General features: G+C 41.0%; 1 protein-coding gene across 1 annotated transcript; it reads right to left on the bottom strand.

Annotated features, from left to right (window-relative positions):
• Nucleotides 1–422: 422 nt before the first annotated feature.
• col6a2 (collagen, type VI, alpha 2) lies at nt 423–23,635 on the bottom strand. Its single transcript, XM_077615423.1, has 32 exons — nt 23,448–23,635; nt 16,811–16,896; nt 16,532–16,632; nt 14,614–14,757; nt 13,291–13,653; nt 13,176–13,196; nt 13,040–13,105; nt 12,850–12,948; nt 12,727–12,753; nt 12,613–12,639; nt 12,458–12,502; nt 12,289–12,342; nt 12,156–12,218; nt 12,034–12,096; nt 11,871–11,924; nt 11,756–11,791; nt 11,607–11,669; nt 10,525–10,587; nt 10,372–10,434; nt 10,236–10,298; nt 10,103–10,153; nt 9,937–10,035; nt 9,805–9,867; nt 8,177–8,212; nt 8,049–8,094; nt 7,815–7,967; nt 7,647–7,741; nt 4,608–4,789; nt 4,324–4,502; nt 4,212–4,250; nt 2,893–3,236; nt 423–902 (listed from the first exon to the last, which is right to left on the bottom strand). Exons 2-32 carry the CDS (start codon nt 16,884–16,886, stop codon nt 636–638), a joined length of 3,045 nt encoding a protein of 1,014 aa, XP_077471549.1. The 5' UTR covers nt 16,887–16,896; nt 23,448–23,635; the 3' UTR covers nt 423–635.
• Between the last annotated feature and the right edge of the window lie 895 nt (nt 23,636–24,530).

Below are 24,530 nucleotides of genomic sequence, written 5' to 3'. Positions count from 1 at the left end.
TTGAAATCGAAACCATGGACAATGCTAGGCACGAGCACACATACATTTTTAAAACAAAAAAGAGACAGTTGGAGTTGGCATTATTTGGATTTCATGTTTACAGATGTTGGTTTGGGATTTGTATGGCTGTGGATGATTTTGTGTTATGTTTATGGATATGCAAGATTGTCTTCATTCGCCTTACAAATGTTGTATCATATACTACGTAATATAGTGTAAAATGTTCTCAGAACTGCTACTGGCTTTGACCTTTTCCATAGTTTATCACCATTCTTGTAAATACTTATATTTTGTCAACAGTGAGCAAGAAAAAAACCTCAAAACAAAGTCTGCAATTACTTCCATAAAAATCTTTGATGAGTTCCTTTGCCTTGCTCAGCTGACCATAGACTTAGAATGAATAGAACCTACTAGAAAAAACATTTATTTACCCAACTTGAATTTATTTTGTAAAACAATCTCCACTCATAGCAGTGGGGCATTGAGCTGTATTAGTGCTTTACATTATGATAATGCTCATAGAGTGTTTTTTTGGTTTGTTTTTGGTGTGTTCATGTTCACGTGTACACTGAAGGACTGTTCCTTCATTCTAGAAATTCAAATTCTATGCCATTGAGCATCATAACAGTTCCTCACTAGCATATCCAGCGGATGAAACGCTCAAAGAACGATGGCTTGTTCAACATGGTGTAGTCATCGCCTCGGAAGATTGACGACATGTCACCAAGCGCCACTTTTCGTAGCACTTCCTCATCTGTGTCACTTCCCAAGGCGATTACTGTGGGAATACCCTCAGCTCGCTTCATTGAGGACACTCCTTCCTCTAGCTCTTCGCTGGATGTAATACCATCAGTGATGAACACGAATGCCAGCTCTGCGTTGCGACGAGCCAAGCGGTTCCTCTGCAACGCACATTGAAAATAGTCAAGCTTTATCTTCAAATAGGAGCTATTTTCCTAAGTTCAGCTTTTAGATAATGATTAAGTTATGCTGTTATGGTGAGAAAATCTGAACATCAAAATAGTTATACATCAAAGCAATGAGAAAAGATGTGGCAGATAGAATTCAGCAGTTTTTTCTTAAATAAATTACTTAACGAGTTATTCCATAATTTGACCATATTTTACATTATTTTACATGGTCGTGCATCATTTTTTCCAGCAGCTCATTGCACCATATTTTGCCTGTGTCTGTACTGATGAATAACAGCAGCTGTTTTACTTTGGTTATGCAGTGTTTGTCTCTCAACCTGAAAGTTAAGGGTTCCAGGTCCTAATGTATCCACAAGCCAGTTGATGTACAGTTGTGGTCAAAAGTTTACATACACTTGTGAAGAACATAATGTCATGGCTCTCTTGAGTTTCCAGTTATTTCTCCAACTCTGATAGAGTGATTGGAACAGATACTTCTATGTCACAAAAAACATTCATGAAGTTTGGTTCTTTTATGACTTTATTATGGGTTAAAAGAAAAAGGGATCAAATCTGCTGGGTCAAAAATATAAATACAACACAAATTAGCAATTTTGGTGACTTAGAAAGTTGTGTCAGTGAAATGAGCTTCATAGCATGGCCTCTTAACTCCTTGTGAGTGATAATGAGCGACTACAGCTGGTGACTTCTCTGAGTCCATTTAAATAGGGCTCATTGGTTGCAAACGCCTACAAACGCTACAATGGGAAAGTCAAAGGAGCTCAGCATGGATCTAAAAAAGCGAATCCTTGACTTGAACAAGTCAGGAAAGTCACTTGGAGCCATTTCAAAGCAGCTGCAGGTCCCAAGAGGAACAGTGCAAACAATTGTTTGAAAGTATAAAGTGCATGGCACTGTTTTGTCACTGCCACGAGCAGGAAGAAAACGCAAGCTATCACCTGCTGCTGAAAGAAAATTGGTCAGGAGTTGGTTAGAAGCTGCTGGAACACAGGTGTCAGTGTCCAGAGTCAAGTGTGTTTTGCATCTCCATGAGAAAAGGTGAGGCCCAAAGATTGGGTCTTGGGCGCAGTTGGGTGTTCCAACAGGACAGTGACCCCAAACACACATCAAAAGTGGTAATGGAATGGCTAAATCAGGCTAGAATTAAGGTTTTCGAATGGCCTTCCTAAAGTCCTGACTTAAACCCCACTGTGGACAATGCTGAAGAAACAAGTCCATGTCAGAAAGCCATCAAATTTAACTGAACTGCACCAATTCTGGCCAAGGGACATGTTACCAAATATTAGCGCTGCTGTATGTATATTTTTGACCCAGCAGATTTGATCACTTTTTTCTGTTCACCCATAATAAAGTCATAAAAGAACCAAACTTCATGAATGTTTTTTGGTGACAAAGAAGTATCTGTTCCAATACTCTATCAGAGAAAAATCAGAGTTGTACAAATAACTGGAAACTCAAGAGAGCCATGACATTATGTTCTTCACAACTGTATGTAAACTTTTGACCGCAACTGTATACTTGTGCAAGATACTGAATCCCCATTTGACGGTGTTCATCATCAATACTACCTTTGACTTTACCGTGATGCCATGTGTTGACTGGCTTTCAGCTTAATTGAGTAGATATGCATGATAGATTTTATTCTTTCGTTCGTTTGTTCATTCATTAATTTTAGATTGTCCAACCAGCCTACCCGGCATCTTTTTGGGATGTGGGCGAAAACAAGAGTACCCGGAGAAAACTCATGGTACTCCAGCTATTCACTAATCTAGGGAAAATACTTTAAAAATCATGGAACAATAAATTTAGTAGTTAAAACTTCAATTACGAACAATCAAATGAACAACTTTGTGATTTGAACCTTGAACTATTTTGTTTAGAACATGAAATTTCCCAACACTGTTGAGAGGCAAGATGCCAGACTAGTCCTTGGCGGCCAATGTAAGTGTGTTTTGTTTACCTGTGGGCCTGATCGATAAACCACATTGTTGACGGTATGTATGATTGCGTTGCCCAGAGCAGAAGAAGAGTCCATGTAGGTCACTTCCGCCAGCGAGTCGGAAATCACTGTTAGATTGTGTGTGAGTGGGAACTCTACTCGCTGTTCTGTTGGACTGCCGTACTGCACCAATGCAAAACGGGCATTCCTTTCATCTGATTGGCCATTTGCGAGGGTGAGGCGCCGAGCTGCGTTCTCAATGAATTCCTTGGCCCGACGGTGGTTCTCTAGTCCCATCCTCTCCGAACCGTCCAAGAGGAATACCACATCCACTGGCCGCTGCACACAGCTGGCCACAGCAGGCTCTGGAACAAAAACACTGATCAGATTTTTTATCTAGTTCACACTTGTTGTAAAGTTCATACAGTCATACCTCTACTTACGAAAGTTCAAGTTACTATTTTTTATATGCAAATGAGTGAGTTGAGATACGAAAAAGATCCAAGTTACGAAACCCCCCGAAAAGTAAATGCATTTCCTTATCCGTTATTTTATTTCGAATGCCCCTCATTAAGCGGTTAAAAACTGTACAAATGCAACGTGGGCAGGGTCCGACAAACATCTAATCTCATCTCATTTTCTGAACAACTTTAGCCTATCCCAGCTGACTCCTGGCCAGAGGCGGGGGACACGGTGGTCAGCCAATCGCAGTGCACAAGGAGACGGACAACCATGTACACTCACACTCATACCTACGGGCAATTTAGAGTGTCCAATCAGCCTGCCATACATGTTTTTAAAATGTGGGAGGAGACCCACGCAGGCCCGGAGAACATGGAAACTACACACAGGTGGACGTGACCTGGATTTGTCCCACAAATATGGCGCAGAAAATAATACTGAATGTGGACTGAGTTGAACACTAACTACACTCACTTTAAAACTAAAATGACCTGTGTCAATGAGCATCGTAAAGGGTCTTGTGATATTGAATACAATTGTACAATTCTTAATTAAATTAAAACTACTTTCACTTTAGGTAATATTACTCAATATAGAAATGATTTGTTTAAATTAGTTTACCTAATAGTATGTGGGTAAATTGCTTTGGCAACACATGAAGGATTTTGTGCCTTTGAAACTTGAGCAAGAATGTTTGCAATTGCACTGAGATGGTTTTCATTTTTCTTAAGATAGAGTAGTTCAAAGGATTGTTTACACATTGTTTTTTTCAGATTGCTGATGTTGAACATTTGTTGTATCAATCAAATCAAAGAAAAAAGGGACAATTGCGATGCAAATGTCCTTTATCCTATTTTCAACATGTTCAAAAAGCTTACCTGTCTTACATGGCAGGTCGGGGCATACAACAATTGGATCTGAATCAAGCACAGACACAGAATTAGCAAGAATCCACAATTAAAACATTGTGACTTGTTTATGTCCATGTACCTGGACAGAGGACCGTCTCAATCTTGTCAATGAACTCCGCAGCCATCAGGTCAGCAAATCGCCTACCACCCAGCACCCTTCCATCCTTCTGGCAGGCTATACTCTTCAGAATTTCATTCTCCTCAATCTGGTCAAACATGTCTCCAATACCGATAGCGCTGACATCGACAGTAGGATCACTGCACACACACAAGCAGATACCCAATCAACTTATTGGATCAATCTTTGTTAGAGCATAAATGCTGATGTGAAATCTCCAAACACATTCCGAACGTGATAATCACCTGCAGAGGTACGTGAGCAATGAATCGTCATCTCTAGGATCGAAGCGTCCATCGGTGATAACAACCACGGTGACGTTGGCTTTGGCTCTACGACTGTCCCTGATCAGATTGTCGTAGGTGTACTTAAGAGCAGATGGAGTCCATGTTCCTCCAGCAATCCATTCCATGCGCTTTACTGCATCCTTAATGTGAATACAAACAAAGTGTTGAGCGCCTCTAAAGTAGAAACATGCTTACCCAGAACTCGCAGCTATCTCTAAAATTCTTTCATTTGTTCATTTTCCACTCTGCTTATTTTCACAAGAGTAATGTGCAAAATGTAGCGCGCCTTGCCGGAATTTTAGCAAACATAATCCATCTATTGTCTGCCACTGCTGCACGACGTACAGTTTGCCAGTGGCGTTTCATCATGATTGGCTCTGGGTTACTACACAAAGCCCAGACAACATAATGTTAAACACATAAACAACACAGGGAAGATGTATTTTGGAGACGTGGAAGAACTTGCGGGCATAGTTTATAGCGATTTTGATTTCTAATAGTGGAGAAAAACATAAATAGCTAACATTTCTCGGAAGAAAGGAAACTAACATAGCAGTTGTCAGAAATTTTTAAATGGCAGTACCGTTTTATCACAACAAAATAATATCAGTAGTGGTCAATCCTCAAGGTCCTCAAGGACCTCTGTGGGTGCAGGTTTTTGTTCCAACTGATCAAGCACAGACATTTTAACCAATGGGGTTTCTGCTGAAACAAGAAGCACCTGACTGCAATCCACTGATTGCACTTCTAAGATACCAGATTCGTGGAAAGCTTTCCTCTTTAGAGGTTGGAACGAAGGTCCGCACCCACTGCGGGCTTTTGTGGAATAGTTTACCACCCCTGATCTATATCAACCAGGAAGGTTAACCCAATAGAAAGGTTTTGTTTGGTTTATGTGTTTTTGGTGTAATATGTTGAGTTATACATTCATTTTCTGAACCGCTGATCCTCACAAGGGTGCTGGAGCCTATTCCAGCCAACTATGGACACCAGGCGGAGGACGCTGTGAATTGGTGGCCAGTCAAACACAGGGCACAAGGAGACAGACAACCATTACTTCTCACACACATACATAGGGGTAATTTAGTGTTTAACCAGCCTACCAAACATGTTTTTGGGATGTGGGAGGAAATCAGAGTACCTGGAGAAAACCCACGCAAGCCTGCGGAGAACATGCTCCTCCTACAACTCCTCAGAAGAAGGGGATCGAACTCTTGATTTCAGAACTGTGGGGCCGATGTGCTAACCAATTGTTCACTGGGCCACCCTTGTGTTGAGTTAGTCTTGGCTTTTCCCCTCAATATAACTTTTCGTTGTCATGGTCCATTGCTTTCACGTGTTGTTGCATCCCCCATGTGTAAGCCTATCTGTTGCCTCGTGTGTCATCCACCTGTTATCAATGTCTCATTAACCCATGTCTGTGTATTTAAGTCTCCTTTGTTTGATCATTTCTTGTTGTGTCCTTGACAATGTCACGTCAGTGTCTAAGGCAGTGGTTCTTAACCTGGGTTTGATTGAATACTAGGGGTTTGGTGAGTCGGTCTCAGGAGTTCGGTGGAGCCTCTGCCACGGAGCTCAAGAAAGAAAGAAAGATTGACACATCATGTCTATACACCAGTGTTTCCCAACCACTGTGCCGTGGCACACCGTGAGCAGTGGTCAGGTGTGCCACGGGAAATTGCAAGAAGTCATACAATGTAATATTCAGAGAAAAAATAATATGAATATAACGAGATTAAAAATTGAACTATTACAAGTTTAAAAATCTAAATAGGATGAACGTAAATTATAGATTATACTATTACAAGATTCAAATTGTGAAACGGCCCCCTCGTGATGTTTTGGTTCACTAGCCTGACTTTGTTGCGGGCAGGCGTGGGCTCTATTCCAGCTGGTGGCGGTATGATTGAGGGTGCGGATGGTTGTTTGTCTCTCTGTGTGCCCTACAACTGACTGGCGACCAGTCTGGGGTGTAGTCTGCCTTTCGCCCGAGGACAGCTGGGTTAGGCTCCAGCAACCCCTACAACCCTTTCGAGGATGGGCGGTATGGAAGATGAATGAATGGAAAAAAAAATTGTGAAACGGTAATTTTGTTGCTTATTTTTCTCTAACATGAACCGGAAGTTATTTGGTTTCTAGGGCATCAACTTTTGGCGATAAAGTCTTGTGAGCACAATTTTTTTTTGCTTAATATTAGAAGATTTAAGTAATATTTGGAGAAAAGTCATAAACTTATTTTTGCATCACTCTAACCGGAAGTTGTTCAGGGTAAGCAGACATCAACTTTTGGTGACATTAGACAAAGTGAAAAATTTGATTTCGGAATAATTTTGTAGGTTAATGTGATTCCTGCTGATAAACCTTTGATGAGAATGACTATTGTTAATATAGGCGACATAGTTTTAAATGAAAAATTTTTTGGATGGTGGTGTCCCATGAGATTTTTCAATGCAAAAAGTGTGCCGCAGCTCAGAAAAGGTTGGGTAACACTGCTATACACGATAACATGCTCCGCTTGAGCATCACCTGTGACAGGATTTTATGCTCGATTGTTGGACGATATTGTTAATTCAAACCGTAAAAGTGGAAATAATGTGAAATTACATATCTCACAGAGCTGTGACAAACTAGACGATTACAAAGAACTGTTCTCATAATTGATTGATTCAAAACAATTACTTTTATGGGCTGAGAATCAATTATTAAAATGGGAAAATCACGGCTTAACCATTGAGAACGGAGTTAGAAGTCTCTCGAGGACCAGTGGTTCAGAAAATGAGATGAGAAAATGTTGAGATTTAGTAGTAGTTGCCATCTCAATAAGATGACATCACATAAGAAAGATTCTCTAGAAACATATGACCCTTCTCCTCTGTCAATATCCTCGTCTCATTGATGGAATTTCTAGTGAGAAGGGCTAGCATGTAAATAGAGGACTTGTGAAGTTACAATTAGAGGCATGACGTGAAACCAATATATGTCAGATTTGAGTAAGACCTTGAAGGAAGCAAGTGAATCAATTTTGGAATCGTTGAGCCTGATGGCCTGGAAAGTTCCACTGTGACTGTACTGAACAACTCCTACTCTTGTGCCTGGAAACAAAATGAAGTTGAGAGGTATGTTGTTGGATCCATTTAAACTATGGACAAACAAAGGATTAAGTACCTGTTTCTGACTGTGGGTCTTTGGCCAGGGATCCCAATCGATTGATGGTGTTAATGACAAAATTTTTCTCCAAAGTGAAGTTGGTCAAGCCAACTGACTCAGAGCTGTCAATGACAAAGACAATGTCCAGTGCACCGCACCGTTTTTCACAATCTGGAGACAGAAACAGACTTTCAGGATGTGAAGTTCAGTTTGTTTATCCTAATGAGATCATGTGTGGCACTGTAGGCTCACCGCAGCAGCCACATGTTTCCCTGATGTAATTCATGACATCACATTCCTTTGGGAAAAAAGCATCATTATTTACAGTAAGTCATATCTTACACTTGATTTGAATTAAAGTGATGAAATAATAGTCTTACAGTAAGGCCAGGGTCTCCCTCAGGTCCTGAATCTCCCTGAAGAAAAATGATGAAATCAAATTCAATGCTCAGTACATACATTGATCACTTTATTAGACACACCTCCCCCACTCAATACATTTAGGCATGTACAGTTGACATGGTCAAGAAAATCTGCTGCTTTTCAAACCGACAATGAGGAAGGGAAAGAAAGGTGATTTAAGCAGAATTCTCCTGCTATGACATCTTGATGATAGGGTCAGAATTTGGAGTCAACAACATGATGGATGTTGTATGTTGTGTAATATGGAATGTATTTCTTTATACTTTCATGTAGTTTAGTTACTAGAATAGAATTTTGCACAGACGTGGCCTTGTGGAAATTTACAGCAATGGCACCTATGGGTTAGGGGCGCGTCATCTACTATGACACCGCCCATTTCTTTGTTCATGTATTCCCGCCTAAAGTTTGCACCACCACCCGTTTCTGTGTCACGTGATCTTAGTTAATAAAATGAGCTAAGCTGTGGGGGGTTGGCAGGGATTCAAGCTGGTCAGGCGGGAAGATAGACACATCTTCCAGCCCTAGCCTCTTTGTCCCTCCTTCAGCTGAAGCCAGAAAATCTCATCATTGCTGCCTCTGTGTGCTTCCTCTGATTCGAAGTCATTGAATGTATATGGATAGATCCAACATATGTATCAACGGTTCTACTGACCATGTTCATCCCTTTATGACCACAGTGTACCCATCTTCTGATGGCTTCTCCCAACTAGACTGAACTAAACAAGACAATGCTCTCAAAATATCCCTTAAAACAAAAAGTAATAATGACAGACAGACATTTATTTATCTAAGAAACAAAGTAATAAAAGAAATTCAAACTGCAAAATCAAATTTCTTTATAAACATAATTAGTACTAGAAAAATATTTTAAAACTGGCAGGAAATACTTCAAAGCACTTCATAAACATAATCAGCACCGCGAAAGGAAACACTTAAGAGATCTAGAAAAATATTTAAAAACTGGCAGGAAATACTTCAAAGCACTTCATAAACATAATTAGCACCACGAAAGGAAACACTAAAGAGATCTAGAAATATATTTAAAAACTGGCAGGAAATACTTCAAAGCGCAAACAAATAAAGGAACTACAATTGAAGGAGAAAACAATCCGTGATCCAAGGGACACAGCTACAACTTTTGATTATTATTTTATAAACTCTGTTAAAGAACTAACACCAAGCATCCCTCAAATAGAATACAGTAATACCTCGACATACGAGTGCCCTGACATATATGTTCATTAACCTGAATATAAAAAAGGTTAATTAATATGTGCTGTCCCTTATTAAATAAATCAAACTCAAACTCACATAACAGCCAACTCGTCAAGGTTGAATAATGTCAAACTGGTTTGTAGACAATGATAATGTCAAACTGGTTTGTAGACAATTAGTTTACTGTACTTAAATGGCTTTCGAAGTCACCCAATCTCAATCCTATAGAGCACATTGGGCATGCGATGGTTGGGAAATTTGCATCATGGATGGCCAGCCGACAAATGAGTGTATACCAAAGGTAACGTAGCCTGCTATCACAAAAAAATCGGCCCTTCTTATTATTTTGATGCAGTTTCTGTTTACTTACATCTTGACCAATGTCTCCTCTAGGTCCTCTAGATCCAGCTTCACCCTGAGGTCCTGGTTCCCCCTTTTTAAAGAAAAAGTTATCACATACACCTGCACCACATAAAGACTTCACATAACACAAGATGCTTACTGGCTCTCCTGATGTCCCTTTTGTTCCCGGATCACCCTTAGCACCACAGTCTCCTCTACCACCGCGAGGTCCACGATTTCCCTTCTCTCCTCGCTCACCCTACAGACATGCAGTGAAATGTTGTGGTACATCTACCTCAAGTTGTGAACGTCCTAGTTTTTCGTACCGATGGTCCTCTTGGTCCAGGATAACTAAAGCCAGGTCTTCCAGGGTCTCCCTAAATTGATGTCAAGTAATAATTAAAACACTCATCATGTGATGTTACTCTTAAAATGACGTTGAGATGGACAAACATCCACCTTGGGTCCAATTTGTCCTGGATCACCTCTTGGTCCAGCATCTCCTGGATCACCTCGTGTACCCTATGAGAAAAAAAAATAAGTTACACAACACCTTTTTTTGTAAAGTCCCAAATACGTATGTCTTTTAACCAACATTTCGTCCAGTCTCTCCTGGTGCACCTGGTGGTCCTCGGGGGCCTGGAAGACCATTGTCCCCCTGTTTAGATGACAGATTATTGAAAATCTGGCAAAATCATGGGCTAGGATATTGTTTGTATTTTAAAATAATTTGGGAAGCTCCTTTCACCTTTGCCCCTTTGTTTCCTGATTCACCTGCAAGACCCCTCACACCCTCAGATCCCATTTCACCCTGAAAATGGAGGAGAATACATTATTTGGAATAATTCATAAATACAGATTGCCTAGAAACCTAGGGTGTAACACACATTTACTGTGAAGTAGGAAAAATTAAGAAAAAATGTGTTTCACTGATTATTAAGAAAGAAATATAAGCAAACCAGAGCCACTATAAAGAATGTTCTTTTCCTGGCCCGAAGAATATAAACAGGAAGAAGATATATACAGTAATCCCTCGAATATTGCGGTTAATGTAGACCATACACGCCGCGATAATCGAAAAATCCCGAAGTAAGGTCACTCCTATTATAACTATACACTTTTCTTTCTTCAGTGCTGAGTCCTAGTTGCAAGTGGAAGACAGGGGAGTGGCTTCTGCTTGCAAGTTTCAGTGTTGATTTTCAAATTTTTTATGGAATAAAAAATATAAATCATAATAATTTCATTTATTTATTTTTAATAATTAATAGCAGAAAAAAATCACAAAGAAGTGAAGTTGCAATAATCGAGGGAAGACTGTAACTACAATGAGTGGGAAATCTGAACGTTTTTTTGGTCTGAAAGTGTGAAATATGAATTGTATTCTTATATTTAATCTTGCACCCTTCTGCACTCTTATGAATTTAGTAACTAGAATAGAATTTTTACTGACACCTACAGGTCAAGGCCTGTCATCACTTTGTATATACACACCCCTTTTCGTGTTCCCGCCTAAAGTTTGTCTCCGCCTAACTTCTATTAAATACCATCACCGACTGAGCGGACGGCGTATCTGGTTGGGGAACCTCGAAGTGGACGCTGGCTCTGTCCGTCCGCTCGCCCCCTTCTTAGGAAGGGTGGGGGCTAGCCAAGGGGGCTAGCCAAGAACAAAGGAAGCGGACCGAGCAGCGACCATTTTGAGAGCGGTCGAGATGGGGCCTCCCTTTCCAGATAACCTCCATTCGGCCGGGAGTCAAAACTACCACGTGTTTTGCTGCTTCCTCTGTATGAAGATTATTGTCGAGGCAACCCAGCTTTGACAGAAAGGCTTACCTTGTCTCCCCTGACACCATCTGGTCCTTGTTCGCCTTTAGTTCCATAATCTCCTCGCCGTCCCTAGACCATAAAAACAGTGCAAAATCCTGATCAGCTTTAAGAAAAAAAGAAAAAAGAAAGAAAGCAAAACAACAGGCTGTACTTACAGGCTCTCCTCTTGCTCCAGGAAGTCCTGCGGTGCCCTAAAAACAATGGCATGATAAGTAAGCATGAAGAATCAATTTTTGGGGGTGTGTGGGTGTAATATTTCAGCATACTTACAGCAGATCCTTTCTCTCCAGGAAAGCCAGGCGATCCAGGACTTCCCCTTTCACCCTGTGAACATGGCATAGTGGGTTTTATTCATTTTTTGAAAGAAATTATATCTCCATCACTCAATGTATTTTTAAGCGTTTATGTACTAGGTCTCTCTCATTTTCATTACCTTTGGCCCACCTTCACCTGAAATTCCAGGGGGACCAGATCTTCCAGGACGTCCAGGATCTCCCTATATGCAAAGAATTACTACGTGTTATTGATGACATCATAGGAGATTGGGTTGTATACCTTATCTCCAGCAGTTCCAGGAAAACCACGTTCACCAACATCTCCTGGGTGACCATCAGAACCCTATACCCAAACATTTTTTAGAGAGATGAAAATACTCCTGTTCCAGAATTCAGAAATAATGTTCTTATACTCTGTCTCCCGGATCTCCTTTGCAGCCCGGAGCACCAATTCGTCCAATTTTACCCTACAAGAAAAGGTAATGTGACATTAACAATAACTTATTTTGCTAGTCTTTTGCAAAAAAATAATTGTGTTAGGTGCTGAAAATCCAATAGTATCCAAGTTAAAAGTAGTCTCACCTTCTGTCCATCTGTCCCATTCCGTCCTGGAATGCCAGCTACACCCTGATGAGAAGCGCAAGATCCCATGAAAAAAAAAACCAAATGATCACAACTTAAAATGACACAGGGCTACGTAATCCTGTTACTAATCTTGGATAAAATGAAATATGTACCTTTTTACCCTGAGTTCCCAGCTCTCCCTGTAAATGAACAAGTCATGGTCCATATTTAACTGTTCAATTATTATTTACTAATTTCTGAACAATAAAAATATGTTTAATCCTCACCCTTTCACCTTTAAACCCTGGTTCTCCCTGAACACAGGTAAAAAAAAAAAAACAGAAAATCAGCAATATTGAAAAATTCACATTATCATACTGCTAATGGCTTGTATACAATTGGTGACTTACTTTTGTTCCAGGCTGACCAATGGGTCCTTCAATACCTGGGTCACCTGGACGACCGCTTTGTCCTTTTGGACCTGGAACACCATTGTCTCCTTTAGCACCCTAAAGTCAAAAAGGAGGAACAGTTAGCAAAGATAAAAGTGTAAAATTTTGTGAACAACAAATAATTGAAAATGATGTTTGCAAATCTCACTTTCTGTCCTATGTGGCCTTTTACACCATCTGGTCCTGCCGTCTCTAGGCACGACACTTTGTAGCACTATAGGAAGTGGTGAGAGAAATAATTTAAATCTCATTCTGAAAAACTTGATCATTGGTCTTTTTCTTACCTCCACAAATGATTGATGGATCTATGACCAAAAACAAATGGAACATGGTTTCGTTAGCAAGGGTGTTTCAGTTGCTCTTTGTGTACCTACATTTGTGGTTATGTGTTTTAATCACCATAGTCTTAATAATGCGGTCGATGGTGTCCTTCTGGATGACAGCCCTTCCAGAGCTCAGATCAACAGCCAGGAACTCGCGCCTATAGACCGCTGCTGGCCGACTGGCAATCTCCCTCAGTCCTGTCTCATCAATATTCTTGGATGCCGCCACCACAAAAATATGTATGCCTTTCTCACGTGCCCTTTCTGCTGCCTCTTTGATACCGCCGCAGGGGCTTCCAGTCACATGACCGTCGGTGATAACCACAGCAAATTTCAGGGCGCTCGTGTATAAGGGTGAGCTCAGCATTTCTTGAGTCATGTTAGTAATGGCACAATCCGTGTAAGTGCCATTACCAAGGTAGACGATTCTCTTGACACCCTGGAAACATCAAAGTGTCTAATTATCCAACAACAAGCAGGGGTAGATATGTATTTTGTTAGAAATTCACTACATGACCATCTATCAATCCATTTTCTTTTGGTTAGCTAAGGTTGGATCGCGGAAGAAGCAAAGCTGGGCTTACCTGTTCCTAGCTACTTCCCTCAGCTCTTTTGTGTTAATTAACTGTAACTCCAATCATATTTTTCTGCAGGAAATGGTTTCATTTATTCATTAATCTTCCGTACCGCTTATCCTCACAAGGGTTGCAGAGGTGCTGAAACCTCATCCATTTAACTTTTGGAAGGAAGCTGGAGCAATTTTTATTTGGTTGCGCCAATAAATATTCATAGCATTCAGCTGTAAAACTGATGCTGGTTCTTCCAATGGGATTGTATGCTACGATTCAGGGTTTTAACATGTTTTATTTTGCATTGATTGGGGATCAATGTAAAGTACCGTGATCCTTCACCATTTCGTGGCTTCAACATTGGCAGCTTCAGTACATCACATTTTTTTAAATCTTAAGTATAATAAAAAAGTTCATAAAAATGTCAAAATCCTTGTTGAAACTCGCAAGTGGAAGTGGGTGGTTTAAAACTTATATCAAGCAGAGAGGAACTATTTTCACTGAGTACGGTATTTAAAGTATTTACATTTTTTTATATATAGCTTATATTTAGATATTAATACATTACAGACTTCATATGCTTTTAGCTGAAAAATTTAATAAATACACTTCTGGATAATTGTACTTGTGTACTTGTAATTCTGTATAGGCGCGAAAACATGTAGTATGGTTGTAATAATAGGGTGATCCGCGATATTTCAAGGGATTTCTGTAGTCACTATTAAAACATCAACAAACCTTCCAAGCAAATTAGATAAATGTTTATTATGATAAGCGGTATGGAAAATGAATGAATTACAGTAAGATAAAGGAGTGTTTTTTTAACTTACAGAGATAAAATCATTCTTGGCGGCAAAGGGGCTGAAGATTTTCTGTCGCTGGGAGAAGTGGAGTCCACCAATTTTCCAGCTGATTTGCACTGCTCCTCGAACTTCGGCTGCTTCTAAACGATCTGCAAATTGCTCAGTGAAAATCTGTAGCAGAAACATGCAGCACAAGAAATTTAGAGCCATAATTTAAATTAAATAGAATTAGAGAGTTAATGACTAGCACAATATATACCACTGGGCATTTGAATTGAACATTCCAACATGCATTTTAGAGTGTTTTTAGTTTTAACACTGATTTGAATAAATATATGAAATTAGCACCAATGCAATAGTGTGTATAGTGTATGTTTATGTATATACTACACGCAGAGGGGCCCACCTGCTTGGGTGACAAAGCCTCTCCACTTTCAAAGCAGATATTTATATAATTTTGATGCATATTGCAACTCTTCCATTATTAGGCCAATAAAGCTAGTTTCACTTCTGAAATATAATTGCATGCATGCAATAAATCAAACGGAAATAATGTAAGAAATTAAGGCATTCCTTCAATTTATTTGTATCAATGTGCGTTCGACCTAACCGAGTTAGAATGTTGAGGCAACCAATAAAATTTCGCAGAAATTTTTTAAATGAAGCGGAACTGACCAATCAGACGCCTTCGCGCCTTCCCCCTCGCCAGTGGCTATGGCAAAAGGCGCCTATGTCAAATGTCATCGGACTTGTATTTTCTAAATATTGACATTGATTTTCTTAGGTCCTAATTTGCTGGATTTTTTTTGTTTTGAATTTGTCGAATTTACCACATGGAGGCTCGGTGGCCCTATGTGTGTGTGTGTGAAAATATGTGCCGCGTTGCATTTGTACGGTTTGTAATCGTTTAATAAGTGGAATTGCAATTACAGACGCTCCCCTACTTACGAACGCAATTGGTTCCGAGCGATTGTTCATAAGTTGAATTTGTTTGTAAGTTGATTCAGTGCTATATTTTGTATTATAATTTATGTTTAAGGCCGATATAAGTATATTGAAGGTTTATATAAGTGCATTTGTATGTTTAAGGCTTGTATAAGTAACACACATTGGTTTGTACTGAAAAAAAACCATTTAATAAAATGGAAAGAATATGTACAGTACTGTAGAGAGAGAGAGAGATTTATGTATTAGAAACTGGCCAAAAGAAGCGACCTAATGACGATTGCACAGTTTTCTTCTTTTTTTCATCATAAATGATGCGGTAGCACTGTATGGCATCATTCAATTGATTTGCAAACTTTGTGCAACGTTCAATATTTGGGTCCTGCTGCTCGATCTTTCTGTTTATAAATGGTACTGACGGTCGAACGATTCAATGCCCGTGAAACGCTCACCACTCTCACGCGCATCAAGCTTCGTTATTATTGCCACTCGTTTCAAATGAAATGGCTTGCCTCTTCCTTGCAACTCCCGCAATAGAAGCCTTTAGCTTTTTACCAACCATATTCAATATTGGATGCATGAGATATTTAATGATACAAATGAAAAAGGTTCTTTGCACACTGGAGATACATTCACGCACTTCCGCATTGCAACGAAGAAGGTAGATGCTGGGTGAGCTGAGCTCTCACAGCGCCAGGCGTCGGTATTAGCGGCGGAAAGAAGTACTACTCCGAAAAAGGCGCGAAATACAAAATTGGACTTGCGAACATTTTTGGACTTAAACGCAATTTGCAGACATGTTCGTATGTACCGTTGTTCGTAAGTTGAATGTTCGTAAGTAGGGGAGCGTCTGTATTAATAAGGGGAGCATTTAGCTGAGGTGTACAGTTATGTAAGCGAGAACCTTGAAACATGGATAGTGGTTGTTGTGAGACAGGCAATTGAATTTAATTGAATGCTTTTATTGTCATTATATGAGATAAAATGAGAGCGATGAAACCTTAATGCTCTCCACAAGTGATCCAGGGGGGCTCTCCTGGAGGGCAATGGTCTCGGATGTGTCAATGGTGAAATACACATCAATAGGACAGACTTTTTTCTCTGGAATGTAATGAAGAGTAAAGGGGTACAGGTAAGTTCTGTGTTACCATTTGATGTGGGTAGAAGGCAGACAGTAAATAGCACTGTGTAATTAATAAAGGATGTAATAAAGAATATTGTTCATTTTTTTAAGTACACAACATCCAACTGCTATGGGTTTATGTAAAAATTCACTTACGAAGACAGTCGGGTACCTGGGCTTCGCTCAGGGCTCCAAAAACAAGACACAATGCAATGACTTTTAATCCCTCCATCCTCTCCGTTCTGTTGCATCCAAGACAACAAAACACAAAATGAGCCAACCAACTTGGATTAATAAGCAAGTCAATTTAACAATCAACAATACGAACAATTAATAAGATGAGGTAGAAGACTGGTTAGCAACACCGCCTTACAGTTCTGAGATTGAAGTTACAATCGATGCACCAATCTGGTGTCCTAAAAGTGCAATCAGTGGATTGCAGTCAGGTGCTTCTTGTTTCAACAGAAAAATTACTGATTAAACTTACTGTGTTGGATCGGTTGGAACAACCAGCACCTTTGCTGGTTAAAATGTCATCTCCTGTTTAAAAAATGCTTTAATTTTCCCATTTAAAATGTAACTTAGTATGATTTTGTCCTTCAAGCCACCATACGAGTTCCACAATTTGACCGTAGTTTATCATTTTTTGGTGCTTCTAGTCATGTGGTTGATCGTTTTTGATGGTTGTTAGTCGCTCAGGATTTAGAGCGGTGCACGGTGATTTCAAATAACTATAGCATAAAAGCATTTATCTGCTCATCTTGAAATGTATACGAGGTCACGAGTGATCACTTACTTACGGTTTTGAATAAAACAATGAACGCATGCGAACCTGCCAAAAGTTAGATTTGTAATTAACACCCTGCCCATGAGGACCGGATTGCCCACCCCTGGTTTAAACCCTGTGTATTTGTGAGTTCTTGTCTGCCCTGTTCAGACCTGTAACTGTTCTACGTTCATGTCCAATGCTCCTCGTGCCCCCTGTGTAATATACTTGTTATATACTGTTTTCCATGTAAGGTTTGGTTTCTTTGTCTTAGTTGTCACTTTGTAATTTTCCCTGGTTTTTGTGTTTAAGGTTTTTTTTTTGTGAACTAGTTTTCATAATTAAAGTTTATAATTTAAAGTATTATTACAGTAGGGCGGCCCGGTGGCTGAGTCGTTAACGCATCGACCTCACAGTGGGAGTCCTAGGTTCAAATCCAGGTCGGTCCACCTGTGTGGAGTTTGCATGTTCTCCCCGGGCCTACATGGGTTTTTTCTCCGGGTACTCTGGTTTCCTACCACATTCCAACGACATGCATGGTAGGCTTATTGGACACTCTAAATTGCCCTTAGGTATGAGTGTGAGCGTGAATGGTTGTTTGTCTTCTTGTGTCCTGCGATTGGCTGGCCACCAATTCACGGTGTCCATAGTTGGCTGGAATAGGCTCCAGCACCATTGTGAGGATAAGCGCTTCAGAAAATGAATGGATAACTCAACATAACCGTGACCGGACATTTCGGCGACGGACAATTCGCCGCCGGACACTTCGTCGCCAGATAGTTCATCGACCGGACATTTCGCCGACAGACATTTCGTCGACGGACAATTCGTCGCGACATTTCATCGACAGACAATTCGTCGCGGGCTAAAAGTATACTAAGACTTTAATTTGTTTAATAAAAATGACTAAAGGATTTCGACACCTTGCTGTATTGCAAGTTCTCTCACTTAGAAATGTACATCGTAGGCACATGGCCACTGTGAGAGAGATAATCCAAAAAAGAAAAATGTATGACTTTTTAGCGATTTATTTGCGTAATACCGCTGCTAATCAGTATTTGCACACCTGTCTATCAGTTAGAATTCCTCAAAATAAATGACCATAGATAGGCTTTTTTTCTTTAAATCGTCGCAGGCTAGGGGATTGGATTGGATAACTTTATTCATCCCGCATTTGGGAAATTTCATTGTGACAGTAGCAAGAAAAGGCATAGAATTAGGGTTTGGGGATAGTGGTTAAGGTTAGTGGTTAGGATTAGGGGATAGTGGTTAAGGTTAGTGGTTAAGGTTAGGGTGATTATAATTTTGAGAGAGAGAGAGATTACCTGGTTGATCGCTTTCAACAAATTATTTATGCAACAAAAAAATCGTTCGCGAGGAAGCAACCGTTCGACAAAAACGCCCTTTGACTAAATATCCATTCAACATATAGTCCGGCGACATGTCTGTTCGACGAACTGTCTGGCGACAAAGTGTCCGGCGACGACTTGTCCGTCGACGAAATGTCCGGTCGACGAACTGTCTGGCGACAAAGTGTCCGGCGATGAAATGTCCGGATAACAACATAACACACCAATAGCACATAAACCAGATGGAAAATGGTGGAAGTAAGGGCACTGTTTCTTCTTCGGCACTGAAATTATTAGGCTCTAAGTGCCAAAGAAGTAAACACCAGAGAGGAAAAATGGGCGCGCCAAAAACTATAAATAGCTGTGAAACACGGCGCGAAGCCTTTTCTTGTTTCCACCGTGTTGCGTTTCGCATCGCTTACGTTATCGTGGAGAGAGAATACTTTGAGTCAATCCCAAATTTGTTTGGATTTTACATTGCTGCTGAAAATGCATGCGAAGCGTCCAGCTTCGTCTAAGACGCAGGCAGCCGAAAACGGGGTGGGCATGCCACCTCCCCTTTGCTGAACAGCGGCGAGCGAGGTCTGCCCCGCGACACGGCCCCGGCCGCAACAGGCAGCGACAAGTTTTTTGGACGAGGATACCGGGCATTCTTATTCAAAAATTAACTGATAGTGCCAGGGTTCACACGGATCGCATGTGTGGGGATGCAGCTGGCTGGCTTCATGGTAAAGCCAGCTTTAATCAACAAGTTCAACCGTCGTCATGCTTTGAAAAACAAGAACAAAGCCTGTTTTGACTGATTCGTTTATTACCGACAATGGTGTTTTTTAGGTCGTTTTGTTACCTGACACGATCCCACGTTTAGTCAGGCAAGGACAGTAATCCCTCGAATATCACGGATAATTGGATTGGATTGGATAACTTTATTCATCCCGTATTCGGGAAATTTCATTGTGGCAGTAGCAAGAGGATGATTAGACAGAACAACGAAGGAAAAGCCCAAAGTACAAAGAAAATCAAAGTAAATGGCATCATTGAGAATCACCAAATCAAATCATTAAGACATTAAAGCAGCAAAAACACAAAACGAGCAAGAGTGGACGGAACTACCGCCGCCGGCTGCCACTTGAACGGCGCCATCTTGGTTGCTAAGACAGATATAGACTCAAAAAGTAAAGTTGGACAAAAACTGGAACCACACACAGGAAGTCTTCCACAAGATGGGGAACTTCTGCAGACTGGGAGCAACGTAGAGAATATGCAGAGTCACTCTTCCAATCTTATCCGCACAGTTCCTCAGTAGTCTGGAGCTGAAGAAAACAGCAGCAAGGCGGAACTCCTCGACTACGCTTCCGGCCTGGTAAGCGCCGACAGCTCTTCCATTTAATTTGAGATGTTTGCTAAATGTAAGATATTTACTTTATTAAGTATATTATATGTTCAAGTTATTGTGCTTCAGCCTCCGGCTGGAACTTGTCCATCCATGATAAAACCAATACATACTGTCGTCCTTCACCATTTCGCGGCTTCACTCTATCGCAGTATTTTACATTAAGTATCCAAATCCAAAATGTTCACTGAGAAAAATGGAGGAAGACAGGGGATCGTCACTCAACTCAGCTCGTGAGAAGAAAAATGGCAGGCACCGGGCGGAGTCCCTCACTCTTATTCAAAAATAGAGCTCTCTGAGCAGACTGGACGGCAGGGAGCCTCGGCGAGGGTGGATGTTATCAGAAATGCGAACCCTGAGCTACCTTGTGGCGGACGCCCACTCCGGTATCCGAAAATAAAGCGCTCTGGGCGGGCAGAATGACGACGAGCATCAGGGTCGCGGAGTTTAGAGTGTAACTGCCCAGAAATGTTTCCAAGTGCAAGCTCTGGGCGACAATACGGGGGGCGCCATTGCCCTTGTCCGAAAATAAGAGCTCTCTGAGTGTGTAAGACAGCTGGATGGCACGGAGGAGCGAAGTGGAAGTTTAATTTCCCCCAAAACAGTGAGGGCAATAAAGATGAAGAACGTGGTTTTAGTACGTTGAAAAATCGGCAAGAAATTTTCGATATGGCTCAGTTTGAAACAAAGCGTCCCAGAGATTGATGACAACATAGCATATGGCAATCGTTTTGGCGGTGTCATGTCCTCGTGCAAAACCACATTTAGACAAAGAAGAAACAGCGGTCAAAACTCCCCATCACCATGTTCCTTGTGCGCCAAAACCTACTGCACTAGCTCCTCCTGCTGACACATCTCGAATCTGACGAAGAAGATTTACCTGAGTATTAATAAAGATCTCAATAACCTGCACACTAAATCATGATCTGCACTCTCATTGTCATTTTTGGATTAAGATTAAGCAGAGAAGAGCTATTGTCAGCGGTTAATAGAGTACTTAATATCCATTCATTCATTTTCTGAACCCGTTTTTCCTCATTAGGGTCGCGGGGGCTTGCTGGAGCATATCCCAGAAGCGGGGGACACCTTGAATCGGTGGTGGGCCGATCACAGGGCAGGAGGAGACGGACAACCATGCACACTCACACCCAAGCCTAGGGGGCAATTTAGAGTGTCCAATGAGCCTACCATGCATGTTTCTGGAATGTGGGAGGAAATCGGAGTACCAGGAGGAAACCCACGCAGGCCCGGGGAGAACATCCAAACTCCACACAGGTGGACCGACCAGGATTTGAACCCAGGACCCCAGTGCTGTGAGGCCGACGAACTAACCACTCATCCGCCGGGCTGCCACAATACTTAATATATTTATCCATTTACATAGTAACTGTGTAACATTCAATATCCACACTTCTTGATATTTATGGACGCAAAAACATGTAGGTATGGCAGAAATAAGGGGTGATCCTACTTTTTGTTTTGTTTTATTATTGCGGCCATGTCTGGCCAGACTACTGAAGAACTGTGCGGATAAGCTTGGAAGAGTGACTCTGCATATTCTCTACCTCGGTCACAGTCTGCAGAAGTTCCCCATCTTGTGGAAGACTTCCTGTGTGTGGTTCCAGTTTTTGTCCAACTTTTGAGTCTGTATCCGTTTTTGCTGCTGCAACCAAAATGGCGGCGTTCAAGTGTCAGCCGGTGGCGGTAGCTCCGTCCACTCTTGCTTGTTTCGTGTTTTGCTGCTTTTCTGTCTTAATGATTTGATTTGGTGATTCTTAATGATCCCATTTACTTTGATTTGCTTTGTACTTTGTGCTTTTGCTTTGTTGTTCTGCGGCCTTTGCGGCCTGTACTGTCTAAGTTATAACTATGCCTTTTCCTGCTACTGTCACAATGAAATTTCCAGACTACGGGATGAATAAAATTATCCAATCCAATTGTCCGTGAAATTCGAGGTAATCCTGTACTCAGTTTCTATTGAGGCACACACCCTCTGCTGGCTCCTTTACTCTTCTGACATCATCATTTTTAAAGAAAGCTGACGGCAAAACCCCCCACCATCAACCCCATGCTCCATTCCACTAAATGAGCCTGTTCTTGCTAAGCTCAGGCCGTATTCACATTTTTTTCCGCCTCTGCCTGGCTTTCCTTTTCAGTAACTTTGTGTTGTGACCTTCATCAAAAACCTGAAACCCTGTCTCTCACCCAAACTGTCTGACAGGATAATCCTATCAGACAGTTACCCATTACTATTTAATTGACTTGAATACCTACATTGTCTTTATACAAGTACTGAACCGCTTTATCCTCACTATGGTAGCAGGGGGTGCTGCAGCGTATCCCAGCTGCAACCACTAAGCCGCCGGGCCGCCCCAATAAATAAGTATCGTATTTTCTCGGATATAAGCCATATTTGTACCCCAAAAAATGATGACTGAATCAAGGGTGCTGCTTTTATGCGCACAAGACTTAAGGCGTTGCTATACTCTTTTTTACCAGTAGATGTCAGCAAATTAACATTTACTATTTGTTGGTTATTTTCTGTTTTCCAGTAAGAAAACAACCATTACTGGATGAATTACTAACTTCCTTCCTTATGATATTGACCCTAATAATGTGCTTTTTATTTATACAGTATCTCAGAAATACCACATCCGATGATTTTTCTTAATTTTCCCTTCAAAGTAAACACATTTGTACTCCCTATTAAAACCATGAATATGGAGGTGAAAATTGTGAATCAGAAATTGTAAAATTCAATGATTTTAAGGCCATTTTAAGGGTGCGGTTTACACGCGAGGGCGGCTTATATGTGAGAAAATACGGTATAGTATTTTGAAATCTAGTGAAGTAAGCGGAGCACATAAACACTTCACATTTGAAGTCTAAAATAGAGATACAAACCCCGAATCACAGAGGAGAAATAATGCTATGCCCAGCACACTTTTATGCGTCACTCCTCTTCGGGAGTTTTTCATTGTGTTTCCCTCTTGCGGACATAAAGTAAAAAGGATGCAGGAGTCGCTGTCTTTCTTGACTGACAGGAAAAGTTATACTTTTTAAAAATCTCCATGCAAGTAAAACCAGCATGCGTGTTAAGAGATAAAGGAGCCATTGCAAGGGGTTAATGGAATTTAAGCCACCTAATCAAGTTGCGCATGAACTTTTGTTTTGCGAGCACACGAACCTCATTTCTGTTCATCTAAAACGTCAAACAATAAAGCTGGAGAAAAGAGCAGAAGAGATGAAAAGGAAGTTTTGCACATTGAAAAAAAAACGACTCACCCGAAATATTTCCAACTCCAAAATCTTTTGCAGTTTGTCCTCTGTGGATTAGTTTCTCATTTCACTAAAGAACACACAAAAAGTGGGGGAAGAAACGGAAATAAATCGAAATAAAGTCCTGAACATGGGTTTACTTGCCGCAGAAGAGCCGTCCGTTCACTCCCCTGTCCCGGTTCTGCCCCAGCCGAAATCACTGACCCCTCCTCCCGTACGCGCGCCCTGGTTTGTAAATGACCACATGGGGACGCCGTGGCTCTGCAGGAACCATTGTACGCGTGCGGGCGCGAACGTCATGTACGTTGTAAGATCGACCAATGTTCGTTTTTTCTAAAGCACGTTTTTAACTATAAAATGCAGTGGTGGGCCGTCAGGGCCTTCAAGGCCTTCTCTGCTGGCCTAAGAAATATTTGAATCATTATATTTTGTCCATCAATACTTATTATTCCAAATGGTCTGTTAGCTTCCATTCATTGCTTTTCCCCCTGGTTGCACTGCTTCCAGATGTGTGTTTTCTAATTGAAGCATTTAACCAATCACATTTCAGCCATTATTTGTTGCCAGATCAGATCTGCCTCAAAGTCTTCACAATCAGTTCTGCGGGCTCTGCTGCATTAAACTAGACTGTTGCTTTTAACCAATCAGATTTTTAGTTGGCAACCCCACAATTCTTTTTCATATGCATTAGCATTTTGCTGGCTGGAATACGTCATTGCTTTCACCAACTATGATTGGCTTGTAGGCGGGCCAAAGCAGTACCCGAGGCAGCCAGAGATCGCAAACTCCACCCACAATGGCCGACAGAAGCAAAAACAAATGGATTCTGTTGCAGATTTGTTCACAAAGCTATTTTCCAGACGGACTTTTCCAGAAAAAAATGGACATCATTAAGAAAGGGTGGTCAACTCTGAAGCTAGCAAGCCTGTTACAGCCGGAAAAATGGTGTGTGCGGCACTTTCAGTGCGCTAACTTAGCTGCACAAGCAAATAGTATATTGTTGTGTTGATTTAAAGCCATTTTCAAAACGGACTATGCCGGAAATATGACAGGACAGGCTCGACTTTCATCATTAGCTTCGATGGCGAT

Source organism: Stigmatopora argus, chromosome 12 (assembly GCF_051989625.1).
Source record: "Stigmatopora argus isolate UIUO_Sarg chromosome 12, RoL_Sarg_1.0, whole genome shotgun sequence".
NCBI classification, from domain to species: domain Eukaryota; kingdom Metazoa; phylum Chordata; class Actinopteri; order Syngnathiformes; family Syngnathidae; genus Stigmatopora; species Stigmatopora argus.
Note: the sequence above shows the minus strand (reverse complement) of the source record. Positions and strands in the feature narration are given on the sequence as shown.

Bases quoted from the DNA above. Each gene is read 5' to 3' on its own strand.
- col6a2 (XM_077615423.1), bottom strand. From the start codon at position 16,886: ATGGAGGGATTAAAAGTCATTGCATTGTGTCTTGTTTTTGGAGCCCTG. The intron at 14,758-16,531 runs GTTTCATCGCTC...TTTCTGCTACAG, and splicing joins CACTTGTGGAGAGCATTAAG to ATTTTCACTGAGCAATTTGC. The intron at 12,503-12,612 runs GTACATATTTCA...GCTTCTCATCAG, and splicing joins TGGGAACTCAGGGTAAAAAG to GGTGTAGCTGGCATTCCAGG.